Source organism: Vombatus ursinus, unplaced genomic scaffold (genome assembly GCF_900497805.2).
Source record: "Vombatus ursinus unplaced genomic scaffold, bare-nosed wombat genome assembly UNPS02014798.1, whole genome shotgun sequence".
Taxonomy (NCBI): Eukaryota; Metazoa; Chordata; class Mammalia; order Diprotodontia; family Vombatidae; genus Vombatus; species Vombatus ursinus.
In genome coordinates, this window is record NW_020954576.1 from 1,337,529 (window position 1) to 1,364,405 (window position 26,877).

Genomic DNA, 26,877 nt, shown 5'->3' on the forward strand with positions numbered 1-26,877 from the left:
TATCAGTGGAGGAAATAATACAAACAGTAGAGTTGGATATAGAAATATATTTCACTCGACAAAAATAGAAGAGGAAGCAGAGAAGGAGGAATTAGAGGGAAGATAAGTTAAGGGAGGGATTAGTCCTAAGCAAAACAAACTCTAAAAATGCCCCAGAAGATTTCTAGCTGTTTTTCAGATGGCAAAGAATGAGATTCTATGGGAGTGCCAATCAACTGAGCAATTGCTGTGCAACATAAATGTGATAGAATGTTATTGTGCTGAATGAACTCATATCAGCACAATGACCAACCAGGACTCCAGAGGTCTAATGATGAACTATACTATCCATCTGCTGCCAAAAAGGTAAGGACTGAAAAACACAAAATGAGACAATTATGTTGTGTTTTTTTTTAACATAGTCAGTGTAGAAATTTGTTCTGATTGACTATATATGTGTGTAATGGGTTTTGTTTACTCATGTTCTCAATTGGGGGATTAGGAGAAATTTTAAGAAAGTGGATCTTGGTTGATTAAAACAAATAAAATATTTTAACATAAATTAATTTAATTCCATGTAGGAAGGAACATTATTCCACCTCAATTTTGAATCTCCCCCATTATCTAGAAGTCAGTGTTTACTAAATGTTTTATTTAATTGAATTGAACTGTGGAGCAGGTGTTTGGGGGTCCCCTAATAATGCTTGATGCTTAAATGGAATGTCATTGTGCTTAGAGCTCTGCTCTTGGAGCTGTGAAACCCAGGTTTGAATCCTTCATCGGGTACTAACATACATAGGTGGGTCACTCAACATCTTTGAATCTCAGTTTCCTTACCTGAAAAAATGGGGATAATAACTGCAAATACCTCATACGATTGTTATGAAGCTCGAAAGAAATAATATATGTCAATTGCTTTGCAAATCTTAAATTGCTATATAAATAAGGCAGAAATATTTATTAAGCATCTACTACGTGCCAGACACTATGCTAACGAGGGATACAAAGGGGATACAAAGAAAGGCAATGTGAGTAATTAATAATAAACCCAAAGAGTGCCTTTTTGCCCCCAATTAATGTTGTCTCCTTTGTGTAGATGATGCTACTGACTTAAGAGTGTTTTTTTTCCCTTTAGTAACAGTGATGGAATCGCATCTATACATTGTATCTGCAATCTGTCACCCCATTTTCACTGATGCCAACACTACACATTTACAAAATGGCTGGTGAGAGCAAGGAACGCCCCCTTGTGGCCATGGAACACAGCCAAGCTAACTGCTTTGCACATACATGAAGAAAGAACTAACAATTAGTGTGATCTCATTAGTTCTGAGTCTCAGCCCAATATAATAATAATTAAAATAGCTCACCACGCTGTAGTTCACAAAACACCTTCTTCACAAGCTATGAGAGAGGCAGATTTACTGAACTCACTAGTTAGAGATATGATAGGTGTCCCAACACTTCATGCGAAACCCCAGAGGGGCGGCCCATACTCATGCCAGAAGACCCTGAGGGGTGGAGTAGAGTCTCTGTGCCTAGCATGTGTATCTTTTGCCACAAGAGGGAGAGCTTTTCCAACAAACATGTATCTAGCTTCCCTGAGGCCACCTCAACTGCAGCTACTTCCTCCCACGAACAGAGGTCCCAGAACTGTGGTAGCCCCAGAACTCTACATCTGTCCTTGCACTTTACTCATCCCCAGTATTGTTCTCAACTCCCTCTGCCAGCCTCCAAACTCTGCTTCCCCACATGTGTCCCCTCCACCAATTATTTTCCTCAGTTTTCCACTCTTCTACCCTAACCCCAACTCAATTCTTATTTCCTATAGTCCACTCATACCCAAACGTCCCATCCCCCGCCATAGAGTGGGAGGAATGAGCTTTGAAAGGAGGGAAGGCCATCTGCAGGAGGAGGATGGGGAGGGGGAGCCTGCCTGGACTGGGCGGGGGAGGCAAGAAGAGAAGGCAGCTCCGGCCTCTAGAGTGGCCCTTGTGGGGTGGGCGGGCAGGAGGTGGGGCTCATAAGGGTGCCGCCTCTCCTCTTTCCCGGAGCCAGAGAAAAGAGGGAGGAAAACTTCTTCCTGCCCAGGGCCCCTGGGTTTCTTCTTCTGTCTGCCCACTGCACCCGGGTCGTGTCTGGGTGCCAGCCTCCTTTCCCCCACCCCCACCCTGTGCCCACCATGGCTAAAGCCTACGACCACCTCTTCAAATTGCTGCTGATTGGGGACTCTGGGGTGGGCAAGACTTGTCTGATCATTCGATTTGCCGAGGACAACTTCAACAGCACTTACATCTCCACCATTGGTGAGCCCACTGGCCCAGACAACAGATCCCACGTGGCCCCCAGACCCCCTCCTCCTGGCCCTCAACTTTTCAAGGTCCCTCAGATCACTACTTAACACCCCTTTCCATTATCCCAACTTTTCAGCCTCTCAAGAGTGAAGTCTTTCAACTCCTTTCCCCAGTCCTTGTTCCCCATCACTCCACCGCATTCTCCCCAGTCATTACCCAGATTTCTAAGCCCCAACCTCCCCAAGGTCCCTAAGCATCACTTGGAGTTCCCAGAAGCCCCATTTTCATAGGTCCATCTCCACTTAGCTTCTCATTCCCTCAACTTCCCATCCCCCACTCTTCTTTCCCCCTTCAGCTTTCCTCCCTTCACAGCTTTTAATTCACTTCAAATTCTCTAACCCTGTTTCCCAAACTCCTGTCCCCCAGCCACCTGACCCCAAGCCCTAATCTCCCTATATGCCATCTAGCCAGAAATACCCCAGAACCCTTATGCTATCCCTTATCCCAACCCTAAAAGTTTCATAGTGTCCCTGCTCCTCAATCCAATAGGAAGTGGGTCGGGTGGGTTCTCAAGGGGAGGAGGTCATCACAGGGGTTAAGGCACTTGATTTGTCATTCTGAATCCTCAAGGAGTCTAGTGGGAGGCTGAAACTGGGGGAAGGGCTGCTGGGGTCTCTGACTCAGCCTGGTGACTCATTCTGTCCCCTAGCATGCAGAGGTATGCACCCAAGTTTCCACGGAGGGACTGAGAATAATATTGTTTGTCCTCCCTAGGACATACACACAAACCAAGGATATAGATAATTGTGTTCAGAAGAGAGAAGGGAAAGGAAAGAATACCCCATGTTAACTCCCCTTGTTCAGTAATATGAGGAGTCTTGGGAACCCAGACTCTGTTCCCCTTCAGGCCTACACATTAGAAAAGGGATTCCTAATTCCCTTCTCCTATCTCCACCTTCCAACCCACTACCTTGACTCTAACATACCTATTCCATCTCTAGGAATTGACTTCAAGATCAGAACTGTGGACATTGAGGGGAAGAAAATAAAACTTCAAGTCTGGTGAGTGAATCCCTGAAATCCCAGCTTTCTCTTCCACATCCCTGTCATGAAATCTCATTCTGCCTCTCTCTTAATCATTCCCTCCACTTGTCTTTCATCTCTCCTGTCTCTCCTCATTCTCTCTCTGCCTCTTTCCTTCTGTCTCCTATGTCTCCATCTCTCTGACAATCAAGTGTCATCTGATCATCAACACTGTGAAGAATAGAGAAGACATGAGGTAGTTCTCTGCTTTCATGGTGTTCACAATCCAATTGAGGAGACAAGACTCAGCGCATAAGAAACTATTAGTATGCAAGAGAAGACAGTATATGTTTAGGGACATCCATGGAACACACGTTAATAAGTAAGTACTTATTAGTGGTTCCATGTCAGCTTGGAAGGTCTTTAGTAAAATGTCCCAGGTATCTATGCTGGGCTTTTTGTTATTTAATATTTTTATCAATGCCTTGGATAAAGCATAGATATCATCCTTATTAAATTTCCAGATGACCCAAATCAAAGAGGGCTAGCTAATAAGCTGGATTTGATTCATAACTCAAAAAAGGTCTTGACAAGCTCGGACCTTGGGATGAATATAATAAGATAAAAAAAATTAATGAATAAATGTATATGTATATGATATAATGCTATTATGCTGTAAAGAATGATGAAGGGGATGGTTTTAGAAAAACTGGGGAAGACTTGTATAAACTGATGCAAAGTGAAGTGAACAGAACCAAGAGAACAATTTATACACTAAAAACAATACTATAAAGAGAATATATAAAGATAAACAACTTTGAAAGTCTTACTAACTCTGATCAACACAATGGGACCATGGTTCCAGGGGACTCATGATGAAACATGCTATTTACTTACAGATAGAGAGATAATGGCCTCAGAGTGCAAATTGAAACGTATATACACATACTTTTTGGGGACATACATAATACGGGAATTTGTTTTGTTTGATTATAGATATTTGTAACAGGTCTTGTTTTTCTTGCTTCCTTGATGAGTAGGGGAGGAAATGTAAGAGAAAGAATTCAGAAATGAAAATAAAATAAAATTGAATTTAAAAAATAAGGTTAAATATAAAGTTTTACATTTGGGTTCACAAAATTGATTTCACAAGTATAACATGGGAGAAGCGTGGTTAAACAGAAGTTTGTCTGAAAAAGCTCTGGGAGTATTAGGGGACCACAAGCTCAATATAGAATGGCAGTCAAAAAAGCTAATTGGATTGACAATGCATTAAGAGAGGCATATTTTCAGAAATAAAGCTTCAATATTTCCATTATACACTTCCCTAGTCAGACCACATCTGGAGTTTTGTATTCAATTTGGAGTAGACACGGCAAATAGATAGTAAACTGGAACTGGTAGTGAACAAGAGGAAGGGAGTGAGCTAGATTTACTTTAGGAAATTGCATTTTTATGACCCCAAACTTCCTGAAACAAAGGATACCACCTAGAAGGCAGTGGAAAAGAACACAGTGTGGGACAGCCAGATGATACAGTGGATAGAGCACCAGCCTTGGAATAGGAGGACCTGAGTTCAAATCTGGCCTCAGACACTTACTAGCTATGTGACCCTGGGTAAGTCACTTAACCCTGATTTCCTTAAAAAAGAAAAAAAAAGGAAAAGCACATGGTAGATACTAGGCTACAACACATTACAAAGAGGGAATTATGAATGAGAAGCTGAAAACAGTATAAACAAAGAAATTATGAGAAAAAAAGAAGATAGGCTAGTCATATGGGAAGAGTAAGGGATAATCAGTTGAGAGCACTTTTACTCCATTGGTATCCTCAGGATGTTGGGAGATGTCTCTACACACATTGGGTAGACCCACTGGGATATGGATATAAGAGAGGGTATAGACACAGACTACAATAATTTCATAAAAAATTTTAACTTAGGTAAATCAGTTGCCATAATGAGGAGACAAAAGAATCCTAAAAAGCACCTTAGTAAACGCTTGACCTGACTTACTTGCTAAGAGGAGAGATTTGGCAGCCAAAGGCAACATCTATTTATAATAAAAACTTGTTTGTAAAATGATGATAAAAGGCTATGAGCATTTCACAAAGCAGAGAAGTAGTAGAAGGTAAAACCAATCTAAAGAAAGCTTGGTGAGAGGCCCAACTAAGCTAAGTTATCCAAAGGGCTTTGAAAATGAAAAAAATGCAAGGAGGATAACAAAAGAAAAATAGAAAAGATCTGCAAAGATTTTTACTAAGAACTTTTGTCACCCTCAAAGAGAGTAGAACCACCACACTTAGACTCTAATATCATAGTCTTGGATGTGCCTATGAAGGAGGGAAAAAATGGCACTAATGATACTAAAGATGGAAGAAGCAGCTGAGTTAGACCAAGTCTATATAAAGAAGGTCTATGCTGGAGATGACGAAGTTGTGAGGGTATTGAGAGATTGACCCAAAATGTATCTGCAGAAGAGAAAAATACTAGAAATGTGGGGGGAAAAAATCATGGACCATATTAATGCCAAAAAAAAAAACAACCAAAAAGACAAAAACCAACAACAGCCAAGAGGATGTCAACTACCAACCTATATGCTTACTTTCTCATCTATATGAAATTTTTTTGAGAATCATCTATACATGTATCCAGGGCATTCTCAAGAGGGTATTAATATAGTGGAAATAGGCAGGGTTTCACAAGCCAAAATGGTCCATGGTAGAGCACATCTGTGTCATTGCACAATTGACTAGAATAATCATAATAGCTAGCATTTATAAAGTGCTTACTATGCATCAGGCACTGTGCTGAGAGCTTTACAAATATTATCTCATTCTATCCATACAATAATCCTGTCAGGTGGGTGCTATTATTATCTTCATTTTATCCTTGAGGAAACTGAGGCAAACAGAGGTTAAGTGATTTGCCCAAGGTCACACAGCTAGTAAGTTTCTGAGGGTGGATTTGAACTCAGGTCTTTCTGACTCCAGGCCCTACACTGCACTACCTCAATCTAGAAGTACATAAATTCCTAGGCTTGTTGTTGTATTATTATTTGGAAGAGCAAACTGCTACCTTTTTTTTTTTTTTATTAGGGCAATTGGGGTTAAGTGACTTGCCCAGGGTTACACAGCTAGTAAGTGTCAAGTGTTTGGTCTGAGGCCATATTTGAACTCGGGTCCTCCTGACTTCAGGGCCAGTGCTCTATCCAGGGCGCCCCCTAGCTGCCCCTAGCAAACTGCCACCTTAAAGGCTGCTTCTCATACATACAAGTGTCTCCTACACATATATCAACATTATTCAAGATTCTTTGAAAGACAGAACAATGGAGATAACCTCTCAGCCTCAATTTCCTCATCTGTAAAATGAGGATAATCGCACCTACTTCACAGGGTTGTTGTAATGATAAAATTAAGTAACATGTGAAGCACTTTGCAAACCTTGAAGTATTATATAAATACTTATTATTGTTCTTATAGTTATTGTTATTAATATATATATCATGGCTGGACAGTGTAAATAGACAACAAACAGAATTGAACAGAAGGAAGATAAAAGGCTCGTATATTGATTGCCTTCAGGAAACTGAGAAGATCCTTTAATTACCTGAAGCTTCTTCCAGAAACAAAGGCCCATCTTTCTACTACCAGTATTCTACCAATGTTGTGGTATGGCTGGAAGTCTTGGAACACAAGAGTCTCCATGGGATTAAGGAAAATGAAGAGGCACATGGTGGGTGTCAGTTAGTGGGCTTCAGCACATAACAAAGAAGGAACTACAAAGGAAAACCAGAATAAAGGGTGTCATCAGAGAGATCTTGGAGGGAGAAAAAGGAAGAAGAAAAGAAAAGGAGGAGAAGAAGATGGTGATAGCCTGGTCATGTGGTAGGAACAAAAAATGACCACTGTACATCCCTTTTCCTCAGTGGGAACCTACTTAAGGAAGGCAGGCAGGAAGATCTATACTAGAACATTGGGTGGGACCCATGGCAAAACTATGGGAGGCTGTGGGTAGCCATTGATTTGTTGAGCTTGGCATCATACAAGGTAACGTGCCCACTGATTGGATCACTGACCCATTTGTATATTTGAGTGGCAAAAAATAGGGAGCCACTGAAGACTTTTGATCTAGGGGAATGAAGTGATGAAAACTGAGTTTTATGAAGAATAATTAGGCAGCAGGATCAATCGAGAAGGGTGAGAAGAGGCAGGGAGGCCTCTTTCCTTTTTCTTTCTCCTATTTTCTTCCGCCATCGCCCTCATGATTTCCTTGAATATTCTCTTTTACCTCCCTCATCTTATTCCTCCACTCAAATTCCAAGCTTCTTGAAGTATAAGCTTCCATTTGGTGGAGGGAGCATGTAGCTTGAAATACATGCCCTAACATCCTTCTCCCTCTGGCCTCTTACCCAGGGACACAGCAGGACAAGAGAGATTCAAGACTATCACTACTGCCTACTACCGTGGGGCCATGGTATGAAATGGGGAGGCAGGGCATGATATGGTCAAGAAATGAGGGGTGGGAGGTTTAGAATGGGGGAATCTCAGGCCAAAACAGGTGGCAGGCAGAGAAAAGGACAAGTTGTGGCTTAGAGCAGAGGTGAAAGGGAGGGTGTGTATGAACTGGGATTTAGGTTAGAATTTACAAGGATGTTATATAGGTTTGTGGGAATGGCCCCAAAGAAGTATACTGTATATAAGAAAAGTGCTGAATGAATAACTCTCTCTCTCTCTCTCTCTCTCTCTGGGTTTCTCCGTGTGTGTGTGTGTGTGTGTCTGTCTGTCTGTCCCCCCTCCCAGGGTATTATCCTTGTCTATGATATCACAGATGAGAAATCCTTTGAGAACATTCAGAACTGGATGAAAAGCATTAAGGAGGTTTGTGTTTGACTAAAGGGAACTCTTAAGAGTATTGGGAAGGCACCTAGGAATGCCTGAGAGAGGGGCCTAGGATGGAGAACTGGTGCATCGAGAGGTTGGGCCAAACGAAAGGTCCTCAAGGTCTTAGAGCACCTTGGTTCTCACCATTATCCTTCTCCTTCCAGAATGCCTCAGCAGGGGTGGAACGCCTTCTGTTGGGAAATAAGTGTGACATGGAGGTGAAGAGGAAGGTGCAGAGGGAACAAGCAGAGAAGGTGGGAGGCCTGGGGATAAGGGCAGGCTGGGGGGAGCTGGGATCCTTGGAGATTGTGGGGGGACAACTGGGGTTGGGGCTGGCTGAATTCAGATTGGTGGGACAGGAGAGGAAAGGAAAGGAATGGGGAGAGAGGACCAAGAAGCCCAGAGACTGAAGTAAGGAATAGGGGAAGAATGGGGATAACCCATCCTTTTTCTTTCTCATCTACCCCAAAGCTGGCCCGAGAACATGGAATCCGATTCTTTGAGACGAGTGCCAAGTCAAGCCTGAATGTGGATGAGGTGAGGGAACTGGAGGGTCAATTGCACTTCCCACCTCAGGTTGCCCTAATGTCACCCATAACTACTTTCCTTCTCTATTTCCTCTAGGCCTTCAGTTCTCTGGCCCGGGACATACTGCTCAAATCGAATCGGAGATCAGTGAGTTGATATTCTGGTAGTGGGAGTCATCATACAGCTTCTCCCCTGGAAAAGTGGTGCCCCAGATGTCCCCCAAGTCTTCCATTAGCCCAACCCTTCTCAGCTCACAGCCATCATCCCATCTCACCTCCACAGTCCTGTCTGCCACCCTCTCATTAGACTGTTCTTTCCCACAGGGCAACAGCAACAAGGTTCCCCCAGTTACTGATCTGAAGAGCTGTGAGAAGAAGAGTGGTACCAAGTGCTCCTTGGGTTAATAGCTGCTGATGACCCCAGTCCAGGACCCAAGTCCTCCCAGCCCCTGGCCCAGAGGCTGGGCCTGCTGGATTTCAGCGAGAGGGAGGGAAAAGGAGGGAAAAAGGGAGAGGAGTCATCTAAGGGACTTAGAGATTTGGGAGGGGAAGGAGGACATGAAAGGGAGGGAGAGAGAGGAGAGGAGAGGAGAGAGAGAGAAAGGGAGAAAAAGAAATTAGAAAGGTAACTAATAAAAAGGGCAAGTAGAAAGTGAGACAGTGAGAGGAATGAGCAAAGGAGGTGAGAGAAGGGAATGGGGAAAGTGAAATGAGAAGACATGTGGGGGGGGGGGAAGGGGTATCTTTCCTGACCTCTTCTCCTTCCTCCCCTCCAAATCTCCAGCACAAACACTAAATGTATATACATAGATTTCCTTCTGTTACTGGGTCATCCCCTGGGGTCTAGGTGGGGGCAGGGAGCTTAGCAGGCTTAGCTCAGTCCTCTCCCTCTGCACACCCTCCCCAAAAATGGGGGAATGGGGACTCTTATCACTCTAAGCCTGAAAGGTCTTTGTTAGCATTAAAGACCAACATTTGCACAAATGTTCTTGTTTTTGATCATTCCTTCTCCCCATCCTGGTTGTCACTATTATCTGTGCCCCTTCCAGCCTACTTACCACTACCACCTAGCTGTAGTGTCTGTTTCTTGTCTATTTCTCCCCCATTTCTCCCATGTCTTCACACTCTTAGGAAACTATCAAACTCATCCCAGAGTAGGGAAACACAACCAGAACAAAGAGAGGATCTTGCTAGATAAACCTTAAAACATAATTAATAATAATAGCTAGCATTTCTGTAGCACTTAAGTACTTTGTAAATATTATCCCATTCAATCCTCATAACAGCCCTGGAAGGCAGGTGCTTTTATTATTTCCATTTTACAGTTGAGAAAACAAACAAAACAGAAAACTGAAGTGAAGAAGCCCAAAGTCACACAGCTACAAGTGTCTGAGGCAGGATTTGCACTCAGTTCTTCCTGACTCCAGGCACAGCGCTCTATCCATTAGGCCACCTAGCATTAGGGACACAGGAAGAACTAAGGGAAACATAGGAGGCAGCAATGGCAGAGTGGGAAAGCATTAGACACTAAAAGAGAGTTAGGTTCAAATGCTAACATTTACTGTCTTTGTGACCATGGACAAATCTCACCTCCTCTGAGTTTGTTTCCTCATTTATAAAATGGATATAATAATATTTAACTTCCTAACAACGAGAAGATCTTTAGGGAAAGTCAGATATCATCAAGGGGCATCCTTGGTCAGGTATGGATGGTACAGCTGCTGCTGAGATCCTTTCTAACTTTGATACTGAAGCATTAGCTTAGGGAGCTTTCTGGAAGAAGGGAAAGTGGAACAGGATTAGCAAGAAAGAAGGGTGAGAAGGGAGTTTGGCCTTTCGATCCTAGGATCTGAGAACCAGATTTGGCCCTTACATTTACCCAGAAGTTTTTATTAATTACTTCCTTGTGCATGGTGTTGTATCAAGCATCAGACAAAGGAAACTAAACAGACCTGGTCTTTATCCTTTAGGAGGCTACTGATACAATCATAGTATTTCGGGTTTGGAAGGGAGCCCAGAGACCAACTCCTAACCCAACATGAATCTCATATGCAAAATTCCCAACAAGCACTCATCCAGGGTCTCTGAAGACCTCCTGTGAAAGGGAATTCATTACTTGTGGAGGTAGTCTGGTCCACTGCAGGATAGCTCTAAATGCTGGAAAGTTTTTCTTCATACCTAGCCTCTGTGTAACTTCTACTCATTGCTTCTAAATCTGTAACTCTGTCCTCTGGTACTAAGCAGAATGAATCTAACCGTTCTTTAAGACAGCCCTTCAAATGGAGATGCCCCCTTCTCCTCACCCCACCCCATCTCCACCATAAATTTTCTGCAGACAAATGTTAGCATTTCTTTCACCCATTCCTCACGTGCCATGGCCTCTAAACATCCTGATTGTTGTCCTCTGAACATACTCCAGCTCATCAATGTCTTTTTTTATAATCTGGTGCCCAGAACTCAAGTAACTAGCAAAGAACTGATACCTGACAGTTAAACTAGTTATTTAAAACATGGGACCAAGGAGTCAAAAGCTAAGCTGGAGGTTACATAAGGCAAATGTTCAGTTTTTGAAGGTTGCTTAGGACAGGTAAGCATCATTGGGTTAATCAATAAATCAAAGATGAAGTGTCTACTATGTGTGAGGTGCTGTGCTAAGAGCAAAAGGATACAAAAAAAAAAAAATGGCCAAAGGAGGGTCCTTGCCTTCAATGAGCTGATAGTTTAATGGAGAAGACAACACGCAAACAAATATATGCAAAGTAATCTATGTGCAGCATAAATAGGAAATAATTAACAAAGGGAAGCCACTAGAATTAAGAGGAGTTGGTGAAGGCTTCTTTAGGAAGGTGGGATTCTGGTTGGGACTTAAAGGAAGCCAGGGAGGTTGGCAGTCAGAGTGAAGGAGGGGGAACATTCCAGGCTCGGAGGACAGCCAGAGAGAATGTCCAGAGCCAAGAGATGTTCAAGTCTTGTTCGTGGAACAGCCAGGATGTGAGTCTAATTGTACTGAAGAAAAGGTGTCAGGGAGTAGGGTGGAAGAAGACTGGAAAGGGAAGAGAGGGCTAGGTTATGAAGAGCTTTGAATGCCAAAAAGAGCATTTTGTATTTACTCCTGGAGGCAATAGGGAGCCACTGGAGTTTATTGAGTAGGGGAGGGTGACATGTTCAGAACTGCATTTTAGGAAAATCACTTCAGTGGCTGAATAAGAAATGGACTGGAATGTGAGGTGATGATGACCTGCTCTAGAGAAGGGTCAGTGTAGTGGAGAGAAGGGGGCATATTGGAGAGATGTTGCAAAGGTGAAATCAATAGGCCTTGGAAACAGTTTGGATGTGGGGAAGGGGCAGAGGGAGGGGAAGAGATAGTGAGGAATCCACTACAACTTCTAGGTTTCAAGCCTAAGGGACCGAGGATGGTGTTGCCTTTTACAGTAATAGGGAAGGTAGGAGGTAGGAGAGGGCTTAGGGGGAAAGATAATGAGTTTAAGATGTCTAGTGGACATCTAGTTGAAAATGTCTGAAAGCCAGTGAAAGGCACTCTCCCAGAGAGACTGGGGCAGGCAAGGTAGATTTGAGAATCATCAATATAGAGATGGTAATTAAATCCATGGGAGCTGATGAGATCACCTAGTGGAGTGGTATAAAAGCATCAGAGAAGAGGGCCCATGACAGAACCTTGAGGGACACCTATGGTTAAAGGTTGTGATCTGGAGAAGGATCCAGCAAAGGAGACAGAGAAGGAGCAGTTGGATAGGTAGGAGGAAAACCAGGAGAGAGGGGGTATGCCAAAAATCTAGAGAGAAGAGAATATCAAGGAGGAGAGAGTGATTATAGTGTCAAAGGCTGCAGAGAGGTTGGGGGAATGAGGATTGAGAAAAGGCTATTGGATTTGGCAACTAAGAGATCATTAGTAACATTGGAAGGAGTAGTTTTGGTGGAATGATGTTCAAAGTTGAATTTTTAGGTCTAGAAGAGAGTGAGAAGAAAGTGGAGGCACCTATCAGTAGAGGACTTTTTGAGGAATTTAGCTACAAAGGGCAGAAGAGATATAGGATAATAGTGGGGAAGAAAGTATCAAGTGAAGGTTTTTTTCAGGATGGGGGAGAAAAGGGCATGTTTGTAGGCAACAGAGAATGAGTTAGCAGAGAGGAAGAAATCGAAAATGAGGAAAAGTTGGTATGACATAGAGGACTGGAGGAGGAGAAGGGATGGAATGAGATCACTTGAACAAGTAGACAGGGGTTAGCCTAGTTAAGGAGCAAGGCCATTTCATCATGTGAGGCAAGGGTGAAAAGGAGATGGTGACAGAAGGTATCTGAGTGACAGGAGATGAGGAGGAGGGGAGAAGAGCAAGGTTCTCAGCTGAGAGTGGGGAGAGGGGGAGCCCTGGGAGGTTTGAGGAGGGATGAAAAGATTGGGAAACACCATTGTGGAGAGCAGGATAGTGAGTCGATAACGGAGGTATGGTAGGATTGCCTAGCAGCAGTGAGAGCACAGATGAGATTATGTAACAAAGAAAAGCAATCATGTGAGCTACAGATGTTTACCGATCAATCATAGGGAAGTATTGGCTCTCCCACGCAGGAAGCTAGAAGCTTTGGAAAGCAGTCTGAATACCCAAGGAAAAACAAGTGAACAAGATCTGGGGAGATTGGGACATTTTAGATCTGAGGGTATAGAGAAGAAATGGTAGGGGTTAGGAGGGTCAAGTTGGTCAGATACTCTTAAAGCTTCAATAAATCAGTCAACAAGCATCTATTAAGACCTAAGTCCCAGACACTGTGCTAGGCACTGTGCTATGAAACAAAAATGAAACGGTCCTGTCCTCACCCTCAAGCAATAAATGAATGAACAAAAAGTATTTATTAAGCTGTTACTGTGTGTCAAGCATTGTGATTAAGCAGCTGGGGATACAAGTACAAAAGCAAGACAATCCTTCCCCTCGAGGAGCTCACATTCTAATAGCACAGAGGAGACAACATATAGAGAAGAATGGTGGCTAGGAAGAGACTCCTGGTCTGAGAAATCACAAAGATGGCACATCAAACAATAGGATAGTCAACTGACTTATCCTTTCCAGAGGCAATGGGAGGATGGGGGTAATAAGCAAACAGTGGCTGGAAGGAAAATGACTGGGTAAACATGAGGCTACAAGTTGTAGCAAATGGAGAATCAAGTGGCTTAGCTCCTCCCAGGGAAGGTCACTGGTAGTCTGGTATGAAGGTTGCAGCAGCAGCAGTGGAGCACAGCAGAGCTTACAGTCTGTCAGGTAAAGTATGGTGTGTATACACACACACACACACACACATATGTGAATGTGTATGTGTACACAAATTTCAAACGTGTGTATGTCCCTCCATAAGACCTCTTCGTATTTTATCCAATTTGTTAAAATTTGATTCATCAGAAACTGTGTGTTGCAAAGCATCTCTGCAAAGATACACACATTAAAATGATGATATTACACTTCAAAGAGAAACTTGGGGTCTTCAAAAGCCCTGCACAATTTCTCAAATGCAAGCTAGCCCTTTCTCTTTTTCCTAGACAATTGTCCATCCACATTGTACACTGAGATATCAGTTGTATGGACAATCCATCCAACTGCACGTGATAATCTAGGCAATAGGCATCCTTCATCTAAGGGGGTCAGAAACAAAGAGAAATTTATTTGTTTTTTGGAAGTGGAAAAAAAAAATCAAATTTACTATTGTATTCCAGCAATTACAACCAAATCTCCTTCTAGTCAGCAGTCAGAGAATCTAGGCTCCTGTCAAATGTGGGCATATGAACTTTGAGGATATATGGTATGCCCAGGAAGAACTTACCTAGTATGACTCCCTGAATCCTTCTGAGTATCTCTTTAACAAGGTTAAATGTTGAATGAAGTGTGTACTCTTGCCCTGAATATTTGCCTTTCCCTCTTTTAACAGCACAATAAGGATGATTTGTTATACACCTGGGCTCCACCCTTGTTCATTTAAAGGGAAGCTGGAGAGCTACAGGATGAGAGTACAAGAGCCAGACAGAGAAATTAGAATTGAGGCCATAGAGAAAAAAGGCAGTAACAGAAAGCAGAAAAAGGGGCAAAGAGGAGGGGTTACACTCTGGACTCTTCTTTGGAAAGGAAGATTGAATATTCGTGAGGGCTCTCTAGGGTGCGGCATAGCCTTAGAGAGCAAGCATAGAAGGAGCACGAAGGGACAAAGAGGAACAAGGCTGGATTCTGACCTTCTCTGCTCTGAGTTATATGGACAATGCAGGTCTACAGAAATTCCAAGTACTTGTCCTTCTTTGGACGATTGGGACAGAAGGAATTCAATCCTAATCTGATTTTCTAAATCGAGAGGACTATATTGGCCCCTGGGGGGAAAGGACACCTATAAAAGAGGGAAGGAAAGTTGTTTTGACCGTTTATGAGTTTGGTGCAATTCCTTCACCATCTTTTTATTGGGTTAAACAATATTTGTGTTGTATTTGATGTTTTATTAGACTGTCTTATGTGAGAACTCCTAAGGGCTCTTACCCTTTTCCATATGGATATAGACATGCCAAATTACATTCCCAAAAAAACTGGTGGGAAGGGAAAGGGAAGTGAATTTATCGTGCCTACTATGTGCCAGACACTATGCTAAGTGTTTTATAAATATTATTTCATTTGACCCTCACAACAACCCTGGGAGAAAGGTGCCATTATTATCCCATTTTACATTTGAGGAAACGAAGGAAGACAAGTGACTTGCCTAGGGTCACACAGTTAGTGTGTGATGCAGGATTTGACCTCGTCTTCCTGACATCAGGTCCAGACCTGAGGAAATGAACTCCCTCCACAAATCTCAGTAAAAAGACCCCAATATTAAGCCTAATCTGTAAAACCCCAGAATTTTGGTTTTCGGTCATAAATTATATGAGGAATGGAGTTAACTCATGCAGCAGAAAGACCAGAAGCATATGTTTGGATTACGAATCCAACATCTAAATGGGTAAACTGGGGTCTAAACGTAGAGAAACAAGTCACTCTAATAAACAACCCCTGCCTTCCTCCTACCCGTTGAAAAAAAGGGTGGCCCCAGCCAGAAAAGCCGAGCTGCTATGAGCCAGGGCTCCATACACGAACGTCGACCCACCTGAGAACTGCAATTCCCAGAAGGCAGTGCCATCTCTCCATTCGGAGAGAACTACAAGTACCACAATACCACGCGCGTAGGCCGGCTAAGCGATAGGCCCGTAGACAGGGGTGGGCGGTGGGGGGAAGAAACACCAGTGCCTTTTGCTGGCACCGCCCACTGCCCGGACTCATCTTCTCAGTCTCTGGGGCTAGGGGGGCGGGGAAAGGGGCGTGTCCCAGAGTCTCTCGCGTGACAACATGGCGGTGCTGGGAGCGGAAGACCAATTGAGAATCTGTCTCGTTCTTGAGTCGCGTCTGCTCAGCGGGATTTTCCTCCCTAAAACCTCCCAGACCGGGCTGGGCGGTCTACGCCTGGACAAGCAAAAAACACTTGCGGACTGATCCGAGCCGTCGTGGTAGGCACGCCCCCATTGCGATCGCGCCCGCTGTCGCGACAGTACCCCTCTTCTCTCCCCCCGCCTTTCGCGGGGACTGCTGGGAGTGCTGCGGGGGCGAGTCTCTGCCCAGCGGTGGAGGAGCTGGGCTGAGGTGGGTGAGCGCCTCCCGCTTGTCGGTCCGGCCCTAGACGCCTTTGTCTCGGCAGGTGCGGCGCCATGCGCCCCTTACTCCCGATGCATCGGGAGCAGTACTGGATCGATGTCCCCGAGACGCCGCCCTACAACGCGCGGACCCTTCTCATCTTCTCCGGCTGGGTGCTCTTCGCCTTCTTCTTGGAGCTTGGGTGAGCGGGAGGGGGAGGGGAGTGCGGGGGACCCTGGGCGCGCGGCCCCAGGTCAGGGGTCAGGGGTCAGGGTCAGGTCCTCGGGCTGGTGACCGGCGTGGGTCGGGCGTCTTCTGTCTGACCCGCGCCGCCTCTCTCCGCAGCCTGACTGAGGCCGCCGCCAGGGAGAAGCAGTCTGGTAAGTGAAGGGCCAGGGGTGCCGAGGTGAGCCGTGCCGGCCTTCCCTGGGCAAGATGGGAGAAAATGAGGGTGGGGGGGCGCCCCCGATGAGGGATGGTGAGGATGGCCCATCTTAACGATTGGGGAACCACGGGGTGGGAGGGAGCGGAACCGGGATCAGGCCTGCTTTCTTATCAGTGATCGCTCAGTGGGGGCCTCCTCTCACACACACACGGCGTGATCTGGGGCTGGGTGCTTGGCATTTTTCTCTTTTTCCAGTAAGCACTTTGGTGTCCATGCCTTGCTGGTTGGTGGAGGACTTTGTGGTGGCTGAGGAGTGTGCCCCTTGTACCACCTTCCAGGCTGTGAGTGTACTGCACCATTCATCTACGCACTCTTCTCTCTTCCTCCCTTCCTCTCCCATCCCCCTTGCCCCTCTCTCTTTTGGTGGAAGAGCCACTCTTCTTCTCCTTCTTGGGTATCTCTGAGTCATAGGGCTCAACAGCTGTCTCAAAGCCCTATTGGCCGTTTCCCAGCCACATTTTAATTATTCCCTCTATTCCCCGTTCCTCCTCCACAGAAAACCACTCCTGAATGTGGAACCACTGGCTTTGTGGAGAAAATCAGTTGTTCTGTGTCCAAGAGAGATGAGTTCAAAAGGTCAGTATCCCCTTACCTTTCTTTCCTGTGCCAAGGCCAGACGCTCCATTGTAGCTGATGTGACAAATTACTCCTCCTCTCCCTGTTCTCCCCCCCCCCCATTTCTCTTTTAATGGGTTTATTGGAATGGGAGTTAAACTGAGAGGGGCTTAATCAAATTTTGACGTTTGCACTACCGGCTGTGATAGACTGTTTCCCTGCTGTCTCAGCTGCCGCTCAGCAATGATGGAGCGACACCTGTTTTGGAAGTTTGAGGGGGCTGTGGTGGGAGTGGCTGCAGTCTTTGCCTGCCTTGTGATCCTTCGTCAGAGATCACTGGACCGAAAGGCCCTGGAAAAGGTCCGAAAACAGATTGAGTCCATATAAGCCCCCAGCCCCCTGCTATCCCGACATTCAAGCCTTTTGCCCCAACAGGGCATGGTGGAGAAGGGTAACAGCTGGCCTGATGGGGAGAAGGTTGTATGGGGTGACCCTGGCCCTGGAACCCTATTCCTTTATCTTCTTCCTTTGCCCTTCACCTTTTGTTTCCTTGATAATGAAAGAATAAAATAAAAACAATCCCACAACTAATGATAGTTTTGTTTGTTTGGGGGTAGGGGGGTCAGAACAAAAAAAATAGATTGTGGGAGGAAGCTATGTCCCCAGTCTCCTCAGCTTTGTTTCCTTTCTCCCTCTACCATGGTTGAGGCTTAAGTGAGTCCATATGAGCACAGACTACTAGGAGAGCCATGAAACGAAATAGAGGTTAAGTTTATAAACCAGGTAGAAGTTACAAGTTTATTTTAAAGCAGCACACCTCTTCTCTTCCCCCCTCCCAAATTGCTCCACTTATCAGAGCTCAAACCTTTCACCTTGTAATATCCCGTTAGGGAAGCAGAGAAGAGTACTACCTCACTTTCTCTAGAGTAACATCTTACTCCAGCCTTCTGCCATAGGGTGTGAAGACTGGTGGGGTGGGGGAGTGGTCAGGGGTAACCCAATCCCCAGAGTTGAATGATTTCTGTGGTGGCCTCCCAGGCCCTTCACCTTTTTACCAAATCTGCCTTACATCTCATCAGCATGCTGCACAGGTCTGCCCCTCTCCCTGTGGCCTGGCTGCTTCCCACCCTCCTTCAGCACTCCCCCTGAGGAACCATTGACACCCCTATTTCCAGGCTGTGATACCAGGGTCCTCAAGCTGTCAGGCACATCCTTGTGAGTCAAGATGTTTCTGGAGATAACTGTGAAGAGTGAAGGAAAAGGTTTAGGGGGAGAATTTTCCTGGGCTCCAGCCTGTTGCCCTTTGCTTGGCAAAGATGACCTTTCATCACCCACACCAATAGTTCCTACAACACCTCACCTCCACTAGGCTTGTACGTATCAGGCCCAGTTGGCTGTTCCCTGGGAAAGGGGCTGAAGCTGGGAAGGATGATGAGAGTTAAGGAGAGTATGAGGATCTAACAAAAAGGAGAGAAATCTGGTGTCAAAATGAGGGAATGGAAGGAGGAAAAGGGGATGACAAATTTAGATGGGGTTTGGGGAGGAACCATTACCAGGACACAAGTGCTGGTCTGGGCAGCCTTGTTAGAGGTCTGAGCAATGAGTGCCTGGAGCTGTTGAAGTTCGGCCACTAAGGAGCTAGGAGGGGAGGAAAAAAGAGACAGTGTGTTTCTGGCCTCTGAGCATGGCAGGTAACACCTGTATGCCCATATCTTCTCCACCACCTCTGTTTCACTCACACATTGTGTCTCTCCAGCTCCTGCAGCTTCTTCTGCAGCTGCTGATTCTGCACCGAACAGGCAGCCACCCTGGGATGAGGGGGAAAGAGACTTAGGGATGGGGATCACATGGTGCCCAAACCAGGTGAGCAAGTCAACGCACATTTGTTTACCCACATAATCAGCAAAGCACTAAAGTTCCTTCCACTTGCTAGGCATTGAAGATAAAAAGACAAAATTGAAACAGTCCCTTCCCTTAAGGTTACATTCTATTGGGAGAGAAAAGATCCTATATTAATACAAAATAAATACAAGGTGGTTTTGGAAGGAAGAGCACTAGTTCCTGGGGGAACCAGGAAGGACTGTAAAAGATGGTGATTGAGCTAAGCCTTGAAGGAAACTAGGAATTCTAAGAGACTGAGAGGTGAGGAGGAGAAAGGAGTGTATTCTAGGTATAGCAGCCTCAGTCTCTGCTGAGCTCCACTCCTATATCACCAAATGCCTACTGGACCTTTCAAACTAAATGTCCCATAGACATCTCAAACTCAGTGCATCCAAAACAACTTCTTTTCTCCCAAACCCTCTCTCCTAAACTTCCCTATTTTTGTCAGACTCACCAATATTCTTTCAAGGAAGCTTTGTCTGGGTCAAATACAGTGTGCAAGAATGAAGGCCAATTAGTCCTACATAATGTAGGAAGGGGAATAATATAGCATGAGGCAGAAAAGATGGGCTGAGACCAGGTTATGAAAGGCTATAAATGCTGGAGGAGTTGTTTTTAATCCTAGGGGGCCATTGGGAGCCAATCACTTTCAGTTGTGTGAAGAAGCAATGAATGTGAGGAGAGACTTGGGGCAGAGACACCAATTAGGAGGCTATTACAGTCATCCAGGTGAGTGGTGAAGGCCTGGCATGAAGTGATGGCGTATGTGGGTAGTGAGAAGACGTTGGATGAGAAAGATGTAAAAACAAAGTCTGGCAACTGATTGGATGTAGGAGAGGGAGAAGAGTGAGGAGTCAAGGATGGATAATGGTGAGATTATAAACTTAGGAGAATAAAAGGATGATTGTGACTTTGACACAAATAGGAAAGATTGGAAGGGGGGGTTGTTTGGGGGGGAAAGATGGAGAGTTCTATTTTAGGTGTATTGAGTTTGAAATGTTTGTGAGACATCTATTTTAAAATGTCTGGTAGGCAGCTGGTGATATGGGACTAGAGCTCAGAAGAGAAAATAGGACTCGATATATAGATCAAGGAGTCATCTGCATAGAGATGATAGACCCATGGGTGATAGTCACCAAGTGAGAGAAAAGAGAAGAGGGCTTAGGACATTGTCTTGGCATACCCCACAATTAGGGGACATGATATGGATGATAAACCAGCAAAGGGGACTGAGGAGCAGTCAGATAGGAGAAGGATGAGGAAGTATAGTCATGGAAATCCAGAAAAGACAGTATCTGAGAGGAGAGGGTGGCAATTGGTATCAAATGCTGGAGAGAAGAGATGAAGAAGATGGGGATTAAGAAGAGGCATTCAGATCTGGCAAATGAGAGATGATTGGTAACTGAAGAGAACAAAGTATGAGTTTGCTGCCCATGTGATGTGTACCTTGAAATGGATTGAGGAAGAGGCTAAGGGCTCACATTGGGGTATGATGAAGTATGTACCTAGTCTCCAGACCATCTATGTATTCTTTCTTGCGTCTCCGGCTGTCCTGAGCAGACTGCTTGTTTCTGATTTTCCTTCTCACCTTCTTAAGGACTCTTTCTTCTGCCTGTGGACCCGGAGGAACAGGGCTGAGTGTTGAGCTCTTAGCGCCACAGTGCTTAGTAAAATGCCCAGTACAGAGTAGTAGGCTGTTAATAATTCTCTTGACATTTGAGTTGAACCCTTACTATTTCCCCAGTGTTTGCTGAGGTCTTGGCTCCTCAGGGGACATGATGAGGACCTCACTGTTAGTATGTTCAAAGATGGGGTTACCTTGGTGAGGGGTAGGTGGTAGGGCAGAGATACTCCTTCTTGTCCCAATAGCCGCTTCTCTTCATCCGTCAGGAACAGTGCTGGGCAGTGCAGCTGGTGGGTGACAGAAAAGAGAAGGAGATGAGAAGGAGAATTCCCCCCTGTTAGCATACACACCTCTCTACTTGCCCTTTCCCATCTGGAAGCTCCGAACCAGTGGGACTTGCAGCAACATGGAACAGGAACTGAGGCCTTTCTTTTTGCCATTCAATTCATGTTAAAAACAAACATTTCAAGTCCTGGGAATTTCCAATGGACAGTTCCCAAGACATATTTTTCCAGCAATTACTTCAGATACTTGGGGAAGAAAGACATCTGAGAAGGGCATAGCTACTGAAATTATAAGGGAAGGGCATCAGAAAATGGTAATGATTGAAACAGACCCCAGGAGCACTCCTCCTCTCCCATGGGAAGGCATGGTGCCTCTTTTAGGGAACTCCCAATCTAGGGGCATTTTCAAGGGCCTTGAACTTGCAGTCAAGAGAGAACTGGGTTTGAATCCTGGTTTTGGCTTACTAACTGTATGACTCTGGGCAAGTTCCTTAACTTTTCTGATATTTAGTTTTCTCATCAACAAATGGGGATATTTGCCTTACTTTACATCACAGCACTGGGACAGATGGTCTTAGGAATGGTGACAGCTTCCACGAAGTGGGAAGTGAAGGGTGCTGGGCCCAGGAAAGCTGTATAGTTCTAGTTTCCAGCTGCAGCTTTCCTGGGGCAAAGGCCTGCCTGCCAAATGGGATTTCCAGCAGGGACTTTATACCACATCTCAAGTGAAAAGACTCTGGAGAAGGTATTAAGGGTGTAATGTCTTTTCACCCAAGGGCTTTAGCAGCTATAGGCTGTGGAGGGAGGGCTCTAAGCAGAGGAGAAGTCTGAGTGCCTCAGTTCTCCCCAGGAAACCCCTTGATGACACCTTCCCATCCATGCTGGGATTTTTTTCTTCATCTCACATTTATCTTGTGATTTGCCTTGATCCCATGAATCATCTTTGGGCTGTAGTTTAGAATATAGTTCATCATTAGTAATAGCAACCAACATTTAAAGGGCACTTTAAGATTTGAAAGCATTTCACATATATTTTCTCATTCACAACCCCGAAAGGTAAGTCCTCTTATTATCCCTGAAAGGTAAGTGCTCTTATTATCCACATTTTACAAATAGGAAACTGAAGCTTAGAAAGGTCAAGTGACTTTCCCAAGGTCACCCAAGAAGTGTCTAGGGCAGGATTTGAAGTCAGGTCTTCCTGAATCCAAGACCAGCCCTCTATCTGCAATGTTAGAGATTTCTAAAATGCTTTAAGGTTTACAAAAGCACTCTCTTCAAAGCAGAACTGTGAAGTAAATAAAGTAAAAATACAGTTAATAAATCAAAATCAGGATTCAAACCCAGTTCTCTCCTGACTGCAAATTCAAGGCCTTTGACAGTACCTCTAAATTGAGAGTCCCCTAAAGGAGGCACCACTTCTTCTCAGTGAGGAGGCGGTGTGCTCCTGGGGAGTCCCCTAGTCAGTAACTCTTTCACTATTGACTCTGTGGAACCTTGGGCAAGTCACTTAAACTCTTTCCTTATCTTTAAAATTAGAGATAATTGTATTTGCTCTGCTCATCTCATAGTACTGTTGTAGAACTCAAACATTACTCATGTTAAGCACTTTTGTAACTTATAAATTACTGTCCATTTATGAAATGTCATTACTGGCCCTATTCCATATGCAACTCTGTGGAGTGGATCCCAAAGGAACCATTGGACATTTCCCCGTTTGCCTGGGAATTGCTTTTCTATGTCAGGGAAAGGAAAGTGGCTTGAGCTTTTGTACTTCTCCTAAGTCTGCCTGTCCTTTGGGAAGGCAGTAAGATTGACTCCTACTATTTCTATTGTGTATCTTGCCTCTCTCCTTGCCTTCCCTGACCCCAGTTATGCCGGATCAGTTCTCTGTACAAGTCTGTCTTGTTCAGGCAAGCATGATAGGTTTTCCCGAGCTGAGTGGATAGGAGTTGTATCTCCTAACCCATACCTTACCCCGGTCTCTTTCTTGTCTTTAAGTCGATTATTTCCACTATCTTGCTATTTTTACAGGCAGAGTTGGTCTTTGATGCACATCCTGAACCTCATCTGTGCATCCATCGTACCTGTCTTCTACCTGCCGTGTCTCTTCTTTTTGCAGGTACCCAGTGTTTGAACTCTTTGTATTTGATATAGGGAGAGAGAAGGAAAGCAGCCAGAAGGACTCACCAGTGTCTCAGGAGGCACCAAGACTCCTGTACCTATTCTAGACTCTGGGTGGGCAGGAGGACTTGAGGGAGGCTCACTGATGATGCAGGCATCCGGGATCAACAGTGGGGGACTCCACTGACCTGGGCAGATGGACAAATAGAAGGCTAAAAAAAAAGATTAGAATGGGGCAGGGGGAGGACCGGGATGGGGGACGGGACTGAAATTGGAAGCAGACCAAGTGAACTGCCAGAATTAGAGATGGGGGACTGGAGACAGTGCAAAGTCAGCACTCTCTGAAGTGTTGATCGCAGATGGAGAGGGAGGACCTGAGCTGGGGACCTAGAAATCTCTGTTGGCACCCCCACCCACCAATTAGTTAATCAACAAGTATTTATCAAGTGCCTTCTGTGTGTCAGGCACTGTGGAAGGTGCTGGGGATAAAAATAGAAAGAATGAAACAATATCTCTCTTCAAAGAGCTTACAGGCCGATGGGGGAGCCAATGCATACATGAATATATGGCTATGTAATAAATACAATATAGCTAAAAATTAAGTTACTAAGCAGGGAGAGCAGTAGCTATTGAGGAGATGTAGGAAAAGCTTCTTAATAAGAGGTGCTGCTTGAACTTCATCTTGAAGAAAGAATTCTGTGAGGTAGAAGAGAGGAAAGAATGCATTCCAAGTCATGAGATGGTCAGTATAAAGATACTGAGATGAGAGGTGGAGTTTGGATTGTGCAGGACAGTAGGGATTAAGGTTAGGGTTTGACTGGCAGGAAGTGGAGAGAACACTAACCTAGCTGGATAGAGATGAGCCCAGAGCTGGTGGGGTCAGTTTCTCCTTGCAGCCCTTCTAGGGCCCCAGTCTCATAGACAACCTCATAGAAGGCAGGAGGACTGAGAACCATAGGGCCTGGGGGGCTGTCTGGATGACCAGGCTCCTCAGAGATACCACTGTCACTTCCTGGAGAAACTCTGGACTGATAGACCTCATTGGGGTCAATGAGTAGGTTCAGGAAATCATCAGGCTCACTCTCCTGAAGGCCCTGGGACAGTGAAGGGGAAGCATATGTATATAGAACTAGGAAATCTTTCCAAAGTCTGCCCAGAACATCTAATGCTACAGTTTCAGCTGCTTTCTTCTGTGGAGGTGGGAAGCAATAGGACAATTCATCCCTGATCTAGAGAAGCTACCTACTGGCCATTTTTGAGCCAAGAGCTCCATTATTCCTTACTCAGCCTTCTCCTCTTTGGGCTATACCATCCACTCCCATTTTTGCTCCCCTTCCCCCACTATTTCTGTCCAGCCCTCACACTCACACAGCTGCTGCTCCCACCAGGTTCCCAGCCTTCCAGCCCTGGATCTTGTAGTCCAGTTTGCTCTGGCTCTTGGAATGAGGAGGGGCCTGCCAGCTCTGGGAAGGCCCTTATGGTTATGTCTTCTGAAGGTTCCAACAAGATATCCAGCAGTTCTGGGTCGCCAAGTTCCATCCTCTTAATGGAGGGCAGTAGGAGGAAGGGTGAGAATTCTCTCTATCCTCTCCTTTTTTTCCTTCAACCCCCCCCCCAGATGATTTCTCCCCTGCACCCAGTCAACTTCTCCCCCTTCCCCTTACCTGTTCACTTCCCTTGGCTTGTTTGCCAGTTCGGTAAAGCAGGACCCCTGGACATTACCTATTCTGTCCTGCTGTCTGGCAGGCCCCAAACACTATACCTTTTCTTTCATCCAGGATCTCACATCCTGGATCTGCCAACACCCAGCCCCGCCCCCTTCAGGAGCATTGGTAAAGGGGTGGTGGCTAGGAAAGAGATCCCCAGGATTTGGACCTGTGGCTCAGAGAAGGATTATGCATGCATATCTTTTATGCCTCAGTTTCCTCTTCTGCCTCAAAATCAGGACCTGTCAGGCTGGGAGGTACAGTTGCTTCTGGTATGGGGGGCTCTCCTGATCCCAGGGGCTAGGAATTCTCTCCCCACCACCGGAAGGGAAGAGTAGGCTTTAGTAGGGGTTCAGTATCCCTAGGTACTGGAACGATAGTCCTTAGGAGTCCACAGTGTTGGTTGAAACGAGCTGGAAAGTTCATAGGCTTCATGGTACCCCTCATTCTTTTAGCCTTTGCTTTGTTCTTTGTAGAGAGTCTGCTGTTTAAAACAAACAGACAAACAAACAACAAAATAAAAACCCTAGGATTTTGAAGGACATCTTTTTCCAGCCAATCGTGTTGCCCTATATTTATTTTACTCACTCGTCTCTTCAAGGGGCGACAACAGATAAACCGCCACTCCCCCAGTTGGTTTTAATAGGCTTCTGGAGGGAGAACTCAGACAGATGAGGTGGGAACACTTATTTGTCAGGAAGGAATTGGGTGCCTTGGATGGGGAGGAGGCGGGGCCAGAGAAGTTGGAATGAAGCCAAGGAGAAGTTTTTGAGTGGGAGGTGGGAAGGAAGGAGAAGAATCTTCCACGTGACCTAGTTTCGGTTATCACTGGGGCATATATAACTTCTGTCTTTAGCCACAGGACACACTTTGTAATAATCAGGCAGATAGCCATATGCTAACAGGCTGGCTCCTCCTCCTATGGAACCAGTGCCGTTTTATGCTCCTTAATAAGCAGCAGCCTTGAAGATAAACTCGGTTACTGAGACTAATGGAGGGGAACAGAGGTTTGGGAAATCCAAAATGGTAAATAATTCATTTGTAAATGGTTTGAACAACATATTTCAGTCTCTGCTTTTTATTATGGACATTTCATATTTGACGGAATTCACTGCAAGCATAATAATGGATATTATGGATATATGAACAGAGATGTAAGCCATACCACTCCCCTGAAAGTGCCTGTGCACACACCCTGAGCCAAACAGTAGTCAAAGGTGCTTGGGGTCCCCAAAAGTCTGTGAAAAATGGGTGATAAGTTGAGTAAGAGATAAGCCCTCAGGGGCAGCTAGGTGGTGCAGTGGATAGAGTACTGGCTGTGGAGTCAGGAGGACCTGAGTTCAAATCTAGCCTCAGACACATGATACTCACTAGCTGTGTGACCCTGGGCAAGTCACTTAACCCCATTGCCTAGCCAAAAAAAAGATAAGCCCTCAGAGAAATTTTGTTTGGTAGGGAGGGGCAGAAGGGGAGGGATCCTGGATCTTAAACTCCTATCAATTAGCATTCTGAAAATCTGGCTGTGAAATGCTAGGGGAAGCCTTTGGATTTTCTCATGCTCATTATGTGACTCACCTTTAATACTCCAAATCAAGATTTCTCAAAGGATTTCTCAGATTAATGCAAAGCACCTAGCAGAACTGCCATTTCTGAAACCTTCCCTGGAGCCCTGGATGTGGTTAAATGTTTCAGTTTCAAAAGGCTTCCTTTTTGGTAATGTGTAATTGCATTTAATAAGTATTTTGTGGCCAACATCCCAAGTTTCACTCCCACTGATGAGGTGGGTCTGAAGAGCTTGGCTACACATCCCCTTTCAGGGTTCTAGGGGTACCCCTGAGGAGTCAAGGGTGATTCTCTAAATTCATGAGTTTAAGCCCTATCGATGTGTCTTGCCCCCCCCCACTTCCAGATT

General features: G+C 45.1%; 3 protein-coding genes across 4 annotated transcripts; 2 read left to right on the top strand and 1 right to left on the bottom strand.

Annotated features, from left to right (window-relative positions):
• Positions 1-2,018: 2,018 nt before the first annotated feature.
• Positions 2,019-9,688, top strand: LOC114049869 (ras-related protein Rab-13). The gene is made up of 8 exons (XM_027871314.1): positions 2,019-2,285; positions 3,275-3,335; positions 7,710-7,770; positions 8,097-8,174; positions 8,342-8,431; positions 8,649-8,714; positions 8,802-8,852; positions 9,029-9,688. The coding sequence occupies exons 1-8, from the start codon at positions 2,162-2,164 to the stop codon at positions 9,107-9,109; spliced, it is 612 nt and encodes a 203-aa protein (XP_027727115.1). The 5' UTR covers positions 2,019-2,161; the 3' UTR covers positions 9,110-9,688.
• A 6,358-nt stretch (positions 9,689-16,046) lies between these two features.
• Positions 16,047-17,940, top strand: LOC114049934 (protein JTB-like). Of its 2 annotated transcripts, none has more exons than XM_027871404.1 (6): positions 16,047-16,225; positions 16,414-16,551; positions 16,695-16,729; positions 16,990-17,075; positions 17,291-17,370; positions 17,559-17,940. In XM_027871404.1, exons 2-6 carry the CDS (start codon positions 16,424-16,426, stop codon positions 17,734-17,736), a joined length of 507 nt encoding a protein of 168 aa, XP_027727205.1. In that variant the 5' UTR covers positions 16,047-16,225; positions 16,414-16,423; the 3' UTR covers positions 17,737-17,940. The 2 variants fall into 2 exon arrangements, with proteins under 2 accessions (XP_027727205.1, XP_027727206.1); XM_027871405.1 differs by having other exon boundaries at positions 16,049-16,225; positions 17,580-17,940.
• A 171-nt stretch (positions 17,941-18,111) lies between these two features.
• LOC114049998 (cyclic AMP-responsive element-binding protein 3-like protein 4) lies at positions 18,112-25,860 on the bottom strand. Its single transcript, XM_027871499.1, has 10 exons — positions 24,924-25,860; positions 24,628-24,801; positions 24,104-24,353; positions 23,326-23,447; positions 21,049-21,141; positions 20,736-20,842; positions 19,089-19,157; positions 18,903-18,987; positions 18,710-18,806; positions 18,112-18,590 (listed from the first exon to the last, which is right to left on the bottom strand). Exons 2-10 carry the CDS (start codon positions 24,796-24,798, stop codon positions 18,415-18,417), a joined length of 1,170 nt encoding a protein of 389 aa, XP_027727300.1. The 5' UTR covers positions 24,799-24,801; positions 24,924-25,860; the 3' UTR covers positions 18,112-18,414.
• Between the last annotated feature and the right edge of the window lie 1,017 nt (positions 25,861-26,877).

Excerpts from the sequence above, each read along its gene's own strand:
- LOC114049869 (XM_027871314.1), top strand. The coding sequence starts at position 2,162 with ATGGCTAAAGCCTACGACCACCTCTTCAAATTGCTGCTGATTGGGGAC. Across the intron at positions 2,286-3,274 it reads CACTTACATCTCCACCATTG|GAATTGACTTCAAGATCAGA; the intron begins GTGAGCCCACTG and ends TTCCATCTCTAG. Across the intron at positions 3,336-7,709 it reads AAAATAAAACTTCAAGTCTG|GGACACAGCAGGACAAGAGA; the intron begins GTGAGTGAATCC and ends CCTCTTACCCAG.
- LOC114049934 (XM_027871404.1), top strand. The coding sequence starts at position 16,424 with ATGCGCCCCTTACTCCCGATGCATCGGGAGCAGTACTGGATCGATGTC. Across the intron at positions 16,552-16,694 it reads GCCTTCTTCTTGGAGCTTGG|CCTGACTGAGGCCGCCGCCA; the intron begins GTGAGCGGGAGG and ends CTCTCTCCGCAG. Across the intron at positions 17,371-17,558 it reads AAGAGAGATGAGTTCAAAAG|ACTGTTTCCCTGCTGTCTCA; the intron begins GTCAGTATCCCC and ends CGGCTGTGATAG.
- LOC114049998 (XM_027871499.1), bottom strand. The coding sequence starts at position 24,798 with ATGGAACTTGGCGACCCAGAACTGCTGGATATCTTGTTGGAACCTTCA. Across the intron at positions 18,988-19,088 it reads GAGCTGGAGAGACACAATGT|CTCCTTAGTGGCCGAACTTC; the intron begins GTGAGTGAAACA and ends CTCCCCTCCTAG. Across the intron at positions 18,591-18,709 it reads TACGTACAAGCCTAGTGGAG|TTATCTCCAGAAACATCTTG; the intron begins GTGAGGTGTTGT and ends CACTCTTCACAG.